Source organism: Poecilia reticulata, linkage group LG18 (genome assembly GCF_000633615.1).
Source record: "Poecilia reticulata strain Guanapo linkage group LG18, Guppy_female_1.0+MT, whole genome shotgun sequence".
NCBI classification, from domain to species: domain Eukaryota; kingdom Metazoa; phylum Chordata; class Actinopteri; order Cyprinodontiformes; family Poeciliidae; genus Poecilia; species Poecilia reticulata.
The window spans coordinates 3,168,184-3,181,293 of record NC_024348.1 but is presented as its reverse complement, the minus strand read 5'-3'; the positions used below and the strand labels follow the sequence as shown (position 1 = coordinate 3,181,293).

At 38.6% G+C, this 13,110-nt stretch overlaps 2 protein-coding genes across 4 annotated transcripts in view; both read left to right on the top strand.

Annotated features, from left to right (window-relative positions):
* The window catches only part of dock11 (dedicator of cytokinesis 11), an 82,571-nt gene extending 76,060 nt beyond the window's left edge, over positions 1-6,511 (top strand). For 2 of the 3 annotated variants that reach the window (XM_008435027.2, XM_008435026.2), the window contains one exon: positions 4,470-6,511. In XM_008435027.2, coding sequence (XP_008433249.1) covers positions 4,470-4,559 — 90 coding nt within the window. In that variant the 3' untranslated portion in view covers positions 4,560-6,511. Of the gene's footprint in view, positions 1-2,304; positions 2,321-4,469 lie in introns of all 3 variants that reach the window. The other variant, XM_008435028.2, reaches the window with a different exon arrangement.
* A 3,505-nt stretch (positions 6,512-10,016) lies between these two features.
* Positions 10,017-13,110, top strand: part of LOC103480166 (uncharacterized) — a 26,956-nt gene continuing 23,862 nt past the window's right edge. The window contains exon 1 of the mRNA XM_008435029.2: positions 10,017-10,493. Coding sequence (XP_008433251.1) covers positions 10,424-10,493 — 70 coding nt within the window. The 5' untranslated portion in view covers positions 10,017-10,423. The remainder of the gene's footprint in view (positions 10,494-13,110) is intronic.

Below are 13,110 nucleotides of genomic sequence, written 5' to 3'. Positions count from 1 at the left end.
ATATACACATACATTTCAGGCACTTCAAAATGCTTTACATCCTAAAAACATGAAACAGTAATAAAATAAACGGGGGGAAAAATTAACAAACTCAAACCAGAAGTTTGGAGTTGTAAATATAAAGATGTTTACGGAATTAATAAATCAACTTTTGTCATTTAAAGGCAGTTTTTTTCAAAATACTTAACCCTTTTTTCTTGCCTGCAGCCAACTGAACCGTTGCCTGCGGCCGTTCTTCTTTGCAGAAGAACGGCCTAATCCGACTTTTGCCTAATCAAAAGTTGGATTAGGCAAGGCGTTGCAGAACAGCAGTCGTGTTTGCGCGAATCATCCTGCTGGTTTCATCATCTCTGACGTGTCACAGGCCACGAATCAGATATTATGAGAAGAAACTCTAAGGTTGAATTATGAGAAAGAATATAAACAATTTAGATTCTTGTAAAGCCAATTTGTAATGTGATTCAGCAGAGAAACTGAGACATGATCAGATTCGACACTTTGAATTTCAGCAGATGTTTTTTAAGCTTGAGACAACACAAGATTTTTAATCCATATTCCTCAGTTTCCTCATTTATCGGGGTCAGATTTTTAGTTTTTTTGTTATTTTCCCCTTGATCATCTTTGACCCTGAAACGACCTCTAACCAGATTTGCAGAAGAACGGTGCAGGATTGATGCCATCTGAAAACGTTTGGTTGATTAGGAAAGAAAGCGGTGATGGTAGCACCAGTCACAACCAGTCCACTCAGATCTTTTCTGTTTTCTGAAGAAAAGCTGGTGCAACTCCAGACGGTTCTCACCAGATCCTCTGGAAACACGATCCACACCTGCTGCTAACGTGCCAAACAAATGTTCTGGAACTGGAAGAAGAGATATCTGGAAAAAAAATCTCATATCTGTGGACGGAGCCACGCTGCAAACAGACATGCAAAGTCGCAGTTGACACCTCTGACTGCCAGTTGAGGCGTTTGACAAGCCGAGCTCTGCCTAATTACACGCTAAGATGGAATCAGATAATAATGTGTAAACTGAGAGACGTCTCCACTTAGACTCACTTAGAAAACGCCAATTCCAAACACATCTTTGCATCGTCCCACTCACAAACACAAGCTAACCCGTCTGGGTTTGTACTGCTGATGCGTCTGCTTTCAGTTTTTAAATATTCTACTTTTGGGAGATTCTTGTATTGGAGAAAACATTTTGCCTAGGAAAATTTTTTTCAAACCCATCAAAGGAAACCCATCTAAGTTCTCCTGGACGAGCGTGTCGCGACTGTACAGTTACTTGTGTTGAATTTAAAGTACTCATACTCAGCATGCATGTGGTAACAGTGGAGAGAAAACACTCTCCTTTCATAAAGGGAAACAGGGCAGAAAGAGAAGAAGGAAGTTCAAACAATTTCTTTTATCCATCATTACCCCACTGATCTTATCCCCTACTTCAACGTCTCTCTTCCTGTCTTTCTACACGTACAACCAGGCCCAGATTCAAAGAGGAATGGCAAAAACAAATGAGGTGGATTAACAGTGATGATGTCGTCCAGGACATGTCATTCTTTGAACATACTTAAATGATATGAATTATTATGACATTTCATTTTCTTTGTGATAAATACAGCAATTTTACTATAGCAACTTCCGCATGTTTGCTGTGTCAGCTTGTGGTAAGCTGCAAGCAGAAGTTATAGTTCTAATAAATATTGGTTTTCTTCCTGCCACTCTTTCATAAAAGCTCAGACTTTTTTGAATGCTAAGCTAACAGTAGCATTGATCAGATTCTCCACCTGAGCTGTGGATGTCTGCAGCTCCTCCCATGTGTCAGATTATTGGTTTATAGACTAACCCTAAAAGTTGAAAAGCATGTATTATTTTACATGGATCACTTTTACTATCAGATAGAACTGAAAAGAAGCAAACTGACTGTTTTTGTGTTAAGCTGATAAAACATCCAGTCGGCTCGTCGGGGCGTTCGCTCCGGCTGCTCATAATCGGAATCCAGCTGACTCATAATGACCCGTAACGGGAATCTGTGGTTCACTCGGCATCCAGGAATTATTGAAAACTGAATTTCCTCTTGACTGCTTCCTGGAAACAAATGATGCGCTTCATCATATCAGATGGCTCGCACAATGTCTTCTTTTGTGCTTAAAATCCCTGCGAGTCGGATTCCACTAATGACAAGCGAGGATGTAATGAGGTTAAAGCTGAGATTGTGAGTTTGTGTACGTTTTTGGTTGGGTCCAGTGTGTGTGATTTACTTCCTACTAACTAGTTTTCTTTCTTCTCTCCACTGTGCTGGCCTTTAGCTTTAAGGAAAAGCAGGTAATGGCTGTTTTGACAGTTTCATCCTTTCATTCAGACACCAACTATAATTTTACACCCTTTTTATTCCCATTCATTTAGTTGAAATAAAGATGCGTAATCGTTTTCAAGGTTGGCACGTCACCTTAAAGGGGCAGTATCATGTAAAATCGACTTTTTTGAGCTTCACATCATATCATGTTACTCCCTCAACATAAACATAAACATACCTTCTTTCATGCATGTTTGAGAAATCCTTCTATCTCCCATGGCAACCACTCAGCTGTGATGCAGCTGTGACTCCTTCTGACTAGCCAGCAGCAATTAGCTGCTGGCTAGTCAGATTGTGTCTCAGCTGGAAAAAAGTTGCAGGCATTAGAATACAAAGTCAGATTTCTTTTTAGTCATATTTGATATATGTATCATTTTGATATATGTAACATAATTACTCGATTGTGCTCTAAAATGGCACCATATGCCTGGAAAACACATCGTACTGCCCCTTTAAATGACAGCCCTTGAGCAGAGAGTGGTAGAGCTCAGCTCATCCACGTGGAAAGATCTTCACCTGGCACAGATAGATGGAAAGTTGTTTTGGCACACTTGGCTTCCTTCTCCGACGAGCCAATCAGATCGCTTGCTCCGATAAACGAAAGGAGCGGATCACGGTCCGACAGCGGTGCCGCTCAGAGTGACAAAAAACAAAAACAAACAAGAAGAGATGCAAATGAGATGCCTTTAATCAAATCACCATCACATTTGCTCTCCGGGTTTCAGGTTTGAAACCCAGAGAGCATTTCCGTACTCACAAATACCCATAGCAGTGCTGTGGTTTTTTTTTTTTTTTTTTAAAGCCTGGCTTTAGCTTTACATTCTGAAGCAAAACAGGCTGCCTGTAAACATGACACCTGGACGGCTGCCATCAATGGCTTCCCTGTGCCTCCTGTCACGCAACCATACCAGCACAACCTGTCTCCTCGGGTTGCTGCTCACGTGATAAGCTAAACTGTTGATCTGCAGCAAACATCCAGATTTGGCACACCATTCTGCTTTTCTACCGTCTCACACCTTGATGTAAATACATTTTGTAAATTTCTTTTCATCTTTCTAACACGTTTACACTGCAAAAACATCTAATCTTTCTCAGTGTCTTTTGGTCTAGTTTCTAGTGCAAGTATCTAAGCACACTTGGAATAAGACAAAACTTACTTTAAATGTAACTGTTCATAAAGGAGATGCTTTTACATCACTAATTTTTAAATTTTGATGAAAAAGTACTAGTTCTACTAGCAGATTTTTTCACTTATAGAAAGACATTTTTATTTCCAAGTCATAAGTGAAAAATTGGAACTATGCACATTAAGCTGAGTTTATTATTAGTTAAAATATTGCACAAGAAGAAAGGATGTAGAATTATTTTTGATGTTCGTGAAAGTAAAAAGTTAATAGCAGGACAGGAAGGATGATTAGTTGACAGCAGCGTTTTGTCAACCAGGAAGGAACGTAGTGGCAGGTCAGATGTAGCTTCTATGGAGGGAAAAAAATTAGAAAAAACATGAAGTTAACAGTTGAAATAGCAGCAAACACCAACTGGAGAGTAGTAGGAGAAGAAAGTGAGGAAAAATGGTCAGTCTCCAACTTATCAAGGTTGATTCTGGAACAGATTCATCAGGGTAACGTTAAAGCTGATAGAAATGTATCAACTCTGCTTCAAAGTCCAGAAAACAACCAGTTTAAATGACCTTGCTAGGAGACGTTGTGTGTGTGTGTGTGTGTGTGTGTGTGTGTGTGTGTGTGTGTGTGTGCGTGTCTGCGTGCGTGCGTGCGTGCGTGTGTGTCTAATTTTTCCCTATGTGTGCGTCAAAGGAAAACGTGCAGATCCAGATCCGGTTTTGTTTTTAATGCGTAGAGGGATTCCACAAACAAACATTGCGTTTGGGGTTAAAGACCCCAAACGCTCCGACAGCAAAGCCAATCAGTGGATCAGAATCAAACATCAACGATCCCGCTTCTTCTTTCATCCTGGCCCGTGCTGACCCAAGTCCCACCATAGTGCATCCCATCTAATCCGCCCATGCAGCTCTGTGTGTGTGCGTGTGTGTGTCTGTGTGTGTGTGTGAGAAAGAGAAAGAGCGTCTTTTTAATTGTGTGTTTCCTCTTCACCCATCAGATCTACCAGGAGGACATGATGCGGTCGCTGCTGCAGAACTCCCTCCATGTTTTCCGTGCCATCAGCGGGACGTCCACAGACATGAGCTGACCTCAAACACTCGGCCCCTTCCTCCAGCCCCCCTCTGTGTTCTCACAGCCTGCACCGCCCCTCCAAGCATAATGTTTATCCTTCCACATTTCCCTTAAGGATGTAAACTGGGCGATAACGGGAGCAGCCGCCTGCTTGCGCTTGCCAAGGAGCCGCCCCGCCCATGGTGTCTCTGCCTGACGTGCAAAGGAATCTATGGGGCAAAAAAAATCAAAAATAAAACCTAGCATGGTGCAGGGGTTGGATATTCACATCACAATGAGTAGTATTTCTCAGAATGTATAAAAAAAAGCTGGGCTTCTATGTGTGCATGTCAGATAAAGCTGATGAATTCCAGAGTGCGATGCTCTTCTCCCGCCTCATGGAAGGGGGCGTGGCCCCGAGGATCTATGCAGAACGCCGCTCTCCGTCCCGCCGCCACTGTTTCCTACAGGAGAGCGCTTCTTCTTTTAAAGCCGCTTTTATTTTAGCCGCACTTCACCGTTTCCTGTTTTCACCCTCTTTTATTTGTTTCACGGCAAGTTGAAAAAACACAGGCAGCTCCGTTGTGACAGGCTGTAAATCGAAAGCATCAGGATGTGATGCAAAGTGTTTGGGATTTTTATTTATTTATTTTTTTCAAATGCGACAGTGCGTTCCAGCCAGGTTGAAAAAAAAAAAAAAAGATGCGATAAGTCACGCTGCGGGCCAGAAAGGTGCCTTGTGTTTCTACTCTGTCAATAACAGGATGCGTTTGACTCCTGATAAATGCTCACAGGTCCAAGACTTCTTCCAGCTTTGTATGCCTAGATGCTGAATTCTTGGGTCTGGACTTTGACTGGGTCATTCATTTAGATCTAATCTATTCTGCCGTGTGACCATGGTACCTTCCTCCACATGTCTGCTGTGGCCCCAGACTGAGTCCAGTCGATCGCACTGGGTTTTACTTAGTGAGTATCAGGCTGATGAGAATAATTTATCTTCCACCTAACAAATATGTTCTACTTTGTGAATGCTGATGAAATACATGACACAATGTGTGAACGTTAAAGAGGTGTTTATAGTATAGCAGGCGCGCACCGATTGTAGTTTTCTGACCGATCGCCGATCTTAAAAGCCTGACCTGCCAATTCCATTTTTAGCTTAAACTGATTTTTTTTTTTTTGGTCTTAAAAGTTGCTAAATGTAGCGAGAAAGCTAAGCCAGCGACAATGGAGCGACTGTTGTTAGCCGACATGGTGGGTTGTAAGTATCGACCAATCCCATATTACCGAAATTAAAGAAATGGGTCCAATTTATCTGTCCACCCCTGCTGTATAGAAATAATAGGAAAAGGAAAAACTTTAGCTTCTTGTCAGGGGATATTAGCTGTGTAGCAATGCTGATGAAAACATTTTTTGTTGTTGTTGTTTTTTTTTTATAAAACTATGCTGTAAGGATTTTTTTTAAAGCAAGGCAATAAGTAGTGACTAATAAAAGATAGCAGAGCTTTAATTCTTTAAACATTCTCTCCCTTTCAAATCAGGACTGGGTTCAGAAATAAAAGCTGTGTGATAATATTTACTCGTTAAAGAGCTCCTCTCATCTACGTTTAGATCTGGTGCCTTCACACTCTGCCTTCTGGAAGAAAAAAAACAGAAAACCTCCTCTAACTCAACTAATAGATGCCATCGCGGGTCGGTTATTCCAAGTATTTCACAAGTGCTACACTGAAACAAGCAAATAGATGATTAATATTTAAGATGATGTGTACATAAACTGTTGACATGATGTAAATTCAATTCTGTATTCATGTATGTTTGTATGTATGTATGATATTTTGTAGCTGAGTGGAAAATCTCTTAGCAGAGACTTTTGTTTTGTTCTCATGTTTTTAGTTTTATTGCATTATCTACAAAAGGTGCAGCTGCTTGTCAAATTTACTTTGTAAAGCTTTTTTTCCCAATAAAACCTGAAAATATCGATTATGCAGATTTATGTTTATGTATGATTTTTGTGGCAATAGCAGCCTTTTATTTCAGTAGTACCTACACGAAGATAAGGGGAAGAATTACAGGAACAGGAAAATAATGATATATCGTGAAAGAGTTCAATTTTTTGCCACTTATTTTAGAAAGTTGATTATTGTATAGAAATTTAAAGACTTTATTTGGCATCATTTTGATGATAATAAAAATCCAAATGATGTAATGAACATATATGATATGGTGATGCACACCTCACCATATGTCCTGGTAAAGTTTGTTTCATGATTAACAAAATATTTAGTTTCATAATTTATTCTCCATTTTATTGTCCATATTTTGTTTCCATCCAGGCTCGTTTCTATTGCTCGTTTTGATGGAGTCGGTAAGCACTAGGTGACCATATTTTGATTTCCAAAAACTTGACCCAGTCCTGAAACAATCAACATCAGTATTGGCTGCTACGATCATTTTTTAACATATTTGTGTCACTCCGATAAACTAGTCAGATATCAGCGACTGATATTTATTTCCATCTTGTTGCCGTTTATGTACTTCAGGAGGGGCTTGGCCATGTCTGTTCAGTCATGTGATAGTAATGGTGACGAGGCAGCACAGGATTATTTGGTGTTTAACTGAAGTACAGAGTCAGTGTATGCCGTGTTGTTGCTTTAACATGCTGTCAAAAATCTAGCAAAACATATATATTTTTCTCGACCTGAACAAAAATAACACAAAAATCTGAAATTGTATTCAATGAAATAATAAAAATAGAAAGTAGCGGTCTCATAAAGACACTTTAAAGAAAAAAAAGTTTAGTTTTTGTATTAATCTCTTGGTTGGTTTAACAGACGAACTCTCACTTTGCACAGCCTTTTTATAGCTTTCGTGTCCAAGTGAGCGACGGGATCTTTGGCACATTTGTCACACACAGAAACACATGTACCAGACATCTGCTTGGTGCACTCCACCACCCATTTGTTGCGAACAGGACAATATGGCGGACCTTTTCTTCAATCAAAGAAACCCCTATTTGCAGTGGTCGTCATTTCGTATGTAAACTTCTGATTTTAAAGACATTAATCCGTAAATATCTGCTATATTCTCTTTCTCATTATTGTGGCATTTAGCAAATAGAAATAATCCTGATAATTCGTAAGTTTGGTGTGATTTAATTTCTGACAGTGGTTCATAAATCCATAAATACACCCCTTCACTTGTTCTATAAAACCACACCTCACCACACAGGTAGTCATTACTGACAGAGACCAAGAGTGATTCGGCTATTAATTCCTGATGATCCGGTGTTGCCCTGACTTGGTAGATGTGATCAAAATTACTCACGCTGTTAATAACTGCCTTCACAGTTATTAGCAGTTACATAATTGCCAAACCAAACGTATTGCTGCACAATACGCCACCAAAAAACTGAAGCCATTGCACTTCTGCTTTCAGGCAGATTATTGTGTGAAGCATAGACAAATACCCGTTTATTCTAAAATCCCCTGCTTTTCTGGTTCTGTTGTCGTCTACATTGTTGATTTCTAAGCCCATCTGAGGAACTTTCTTGTTTGTTCCCATGCAGACACATTACAGTGCGTGTGCATGGGGACATTTAACTGTGATTTACAAAGGGTTCAAACAGAAAAAAAATAATGGTAGCTTAAAATGTAATGCATCGGAAGAAGGAATGTGGCGAGGTAGGTTTAGTTGTCTTGTCTTGTTAGACAGACGTGCTATTTTCTATGAGCTGATTCTACAGACCGTCGGTCTTCTTGACTCTTGGTTGCAATTCCATCACAAATGTTCAAGTTATCTTTGACACTGACCTCAAATTTGCCAAGCGGGTCAGTGCAGTAATCCAGTCTAGCTTTTATCATTTGAGGTAGAGCAACAAAATGAATCCATATCTTTCTCAAACTGTCCTAGAACGTGTCATCCATGCTTTCCATTACCACTAGCCTGGACTCCGGCATCTCCTTTTACAGTGGGATCAGGTAGAACCTGCTAACTGGGAAAAGACAGCGTGAGCACATCAACCTTTTAAAGTCTCCACCATGGCTTTCTGTTTCTTTTCGAATAACTTTCAATATTCTACTTTTGGTTTTTAAACCATTAAATAGTCTGGCACCGTCTTATCTCACTGATCCTTTGCAAAAACATAGTCCTTGTAGGTTGCTGAGATCTGAAAACCAAATACGTTTAGCTGTTCTAAGGACTAAACTGGCACGTTAAAGAGATCAAGCTTTTTTTTGGCTGTCGTTTTCTTTGACATTTAATTCTGGAGAGATGGAGAATTAGGCTGCTCATATTTCTGTTCTTTTTTTTAAAATTCCCTGTCATTCTGTTTCTATTTCTTTTATTTCACTATTTTGCCCTTTTTTTCCCCTTTTTTTTTTTACCCGTGAAGCTCTTTGGTCACTTTATTGTGCGTAATAGTGCTATATACATAAAAATTGAAGAGAGATTGAAGAATTGCACCAATCAAAGCCAGGAGGAGGAGGAGCTTAGCATTGTCAATCAATCACGACTGCATCACTAAATGTGCTAACAACTCAGTACAAGCATCAACATCCACAACAACTCTGAAGAAACTTGGATGATATGAGTTACAACACAAACTGCCCTTTGTGGATTAATAAAGTATTTTTTAATTGTTTTGAATCTGTTCAATGAATTCTGAGCAATAAATATAATAATAAACATAAAATTGGTAGGAATGCTAATTACCAGAGCGTTCCAACTTGAGGTCTGTGTGGCAGAGTCAGCCCAAGGATGATGGCCTCAGGTACCAAAATCAAAAACTTGACTAGTAGGCTTGTTGGTTACCCTAATTGTTATTGATTTTTGTTAAAGGTGCTTTATCAATACCTTCTTAGATTCGTAGGGGGGGAAAATATCTTTGGGTTCAACAGTTGAGTTGATTGTGTGACTTTCAAAAAAAAAAAGTGAATAGACATTTGGTTACCCATTTCATCGTCTCTTTTCTTCCCCCACATGGTTTCCTTGCTTGTGTGCAATTTTTCCCACTTTTTTCTTTATACCACATCCTTCTTTTTTTATTTCTTCCTCTTGTTCTGGCCTTCTTTTTGATCTCACCCTTATATTACCTTCCTGCTCTTTTTTGTTTGTTCCCCCACCCCCTTCCTTCTACTCTTTTCTGATTAAGTAGATTTGCCAAGTTTTAGATGGACGCAACCCATAAGTTCAACTCTGCTAACACTGACTGACCCACTTGTTTCTGGTGACTCAGTCTACAGTAAATTGTCGTGAAAGTCATTTATGGCCTAGTTCTAACTATATATTATGGTCTGGAATCCGTTTGGAACAGACACTCTGCTGCTTGAAAAATAAACTCCATATATGTTGAAATGTGTTTTTATATTCCTGGCACACGTCATGTGTTTTGTTTTCACATAAATCCATTATCATACAGATTTTCAGCTTAATGATTCACAGACTCATTAAGCGGCTGACGACTTCCTGGAGGAATGGACACTTGTGTTAATGATATCCCACAAATTACACGCATGCGCTTACCCCTTCTCCCAATGTTGTAGTTTCTCCTCCTACAGTCAAGCAGAGTTTTATGGAGCTAACCTGGTGTTGACAGACTATGTAGGGCTGACTGTCATTGATCTCCTCCTCTTTCTGTGCTCCTGCTCAGCTTCGCAGCCGCTGTTCCCTTCAGACACCTCTGACCCACCGAGACTGTCTGTGCCTCTGTTCCCATTTGGTTTCTCTTCTTCTGCTTTTCTGAAGTGGTCCTCCGGGCACCCTTCCTCTTATATGCCTGTCACAGGCACTGATTTGTAGTTTGTTTTCTTCTCCCCCGTCTTCCTGTTCCCTCGGAATACGAGAGCTCTTGTGGGAATTTTTGTCGCGCGCAGAACTGTACAACTTAGACGCTCGAGGACAAACATGAGCGCAACGCTGAAATTTGTCACCTTTCTGAGCTTCGCCATCACGGTGGCACCTCACGGCGAAGCAGGTAAAACATTTTAAAATAACTAACCGTTTTACCTCCCTTCTTTACACATTCTATTTTCGGGGAAGGAGGAAATTCATTAAGTTTGGAGTTTAGGTGCAAAACACCTGTTGGTTGCTCTGTCTTGGTTGCTGTTAATTTTATCGCTCATTTCCTTAACTATATATTGAAGGGTAATTTAGTGGTGTTTGGTATCTAAATTGCATTTAATGGTATTTACAGCAGAATATAATTACCAGTTCTAGTCGTGTGATTAACCTCTGAGTCCTAGTTGCTCTAACTTTACACTGTTTGCCAAGATGTTCTTATTTAACAAGTTACTGAGCTGTTTTCTCAATCCACCAAATGAGTTTTTTTGTCATGTTTAGATAGTGAAATATATAAGTAGAACTAAAATGGTTATGCTATTAAGTTTTGGGGCTGAATTGAAGCTGTCGCGGTTGTGGAAAGTCGGCCAAAAGGAGGATATAAAACGCTTTACTGTGATAGAATTTGTAATAGAAGTTTCAGCAGAGCTTTAATAAAAATGAAATGAAAACAAGCTTTGCTTGCTGCGTACGCGCGTCCTTCACTGCGCTGCTTTCGACAGCTGTCATTCCTGAAACGCACAGAAACTGTTTCAACCATCCGCGAGAGTTCGACTCCTATTCCGAGCTTTTCACTGCTTTCCTAGGAATGACAACCTTATTCGATAACACCTAATTCGGAATCTAAAAATCAGCAAATGCCTCATATTTTGGTCATTCTGTCAGCAAAAAAAATTAAATAAATAAAAAAGCACGTATTAATTTATTAACAACAAAAAATTACACTAAAAACACAACTTTTCCTTTTTTGTGATCAAAAACAGTGAGTGGAAATTTTAGTGGTTTCATTTTCTTATAATTTCACTGTGGCATCACTGCCCATGCATCCCATTTATCTCAGTATAATGTGCTATAAATACAAATGAATACATTTTATAATCCTGATTATTTGTTTTAAGGTGACATGGTATGTGGGACAACGCTTTTGAGGTGCATAAAACAAACAGCGCCTCCTGCAGTATGCGATGTTTAGAATTAAATGTGAGGAATGTAAAAATCATAAAATACTTTGTTCATCTTTAACAGTGATTTTCATTCTTTTTAAATACAGAAAGAAAATCAAGATACATTTATATTGCTGCTTATCAGTTTTTTTTTTGTTTTTTTTTTTAAGAAAAAAAAAGCCCCTTGTAAATAAATGTAATGTTTTGTATTTTAAAACAAACATCTTACTTTAGTTTGTATTTTTTGTATTTTCATTCTGGTTGTTAAAAGGAATGATGAATGGCGAATGCAAAAACATTCACCATGTTAGGTATGTTGCTTCTGTGTACACACCACAGTTCGTACGGCACAACGTAAATAAACAGGGTATAAAAATAATCACGGTTACATTTTTGATAAGTTTAATGATGAAAAATTTTCTTTTTGAAAGTGATGTCTATAAAATTGTGAGCCACATATAAAAAAACACACACAAACAAAACAAACCCTTCAGTGTGCAGCCATGCCGTCACAATGTGAAGCTTGTATTTTGCTTGTGTAAGTTAGTATGGAAGGTGTCAGAATATGAAAAAAGTGCCAATTTTTCCATTATTCTTTGCCAGTTATTTTATGTTTTTATTATTTTATATAAGAAAAGAAAATATTGTTACATTTAAGCATCTGCTTATCCTTTTTTTGACCACAAAAAGAAAAGCGATTGTATTGTATTTTAGAGTTTTAGCTTTCATTTCTCATGACTGGTTTCTGATCCAGAAACATTTATTTATAATGATTAAGTAAACAGATTTTTTTGGGATGCTGTTGTGGCACAGGGATAAAGCATCAACTCGCACATGGAGGCTTCGATGTGGACGTCATAGGTTTGAGTCCAGGCCTGGTGAAAAATGTAAAAGGATTTTTTTTTTTAAATGATGCCAAAAAAAAAAGCTAAAAAAGGCCAAGACGTTGGATTTTGGTTTCCCTCTTTTACATTCAAAATTGTTTTATTCCTGAATGACCTATTTAAATTTATTGTAAAAGATTTAAACAGTAATAAAATGTGGCCAATTTCATTTGTAGAGTAGCTTGAAAGTATCTTTACCTGTTTGATTTGTTGTTTTTTTTCTGACAGCAGACAGATGTCATGCTTTAGTTGGGTCTGATCTAAGTGTTGTTGGTCTAATAGGAGGCCATGTTTAGGACAGGTGAATGAACTGGAAAGCTGTTTGTGACTGCTCTTGATACTGTGCTGTGATCTGATCGACTGCAGCTGCCAACACTGTAAATACACCTTCAACTATACCAGAGAGGCATTTCCAAAAGCTCAATCTGTTTTGTATTTTACTTAAATATTTTGACTGCTATCAAATTAATGTTTCAATAACTTTTGCCGCTCAGCCCATTTGCTTCTGGTAATGCTAAAAAAATCATACTGTTAGGGGTATGTGCTTTGATAAAATTTATTACATTTTATTTGATTCATTTTATTAATAGGGGTATAAAGTAGCAGTGAGTGGGATTCTTTCATTTTATCTGTGTGATGAACTCGCTTTGAGTATGTGTGTGTGTATGTGTATATATATATATATATATATATATTATTATTTTTA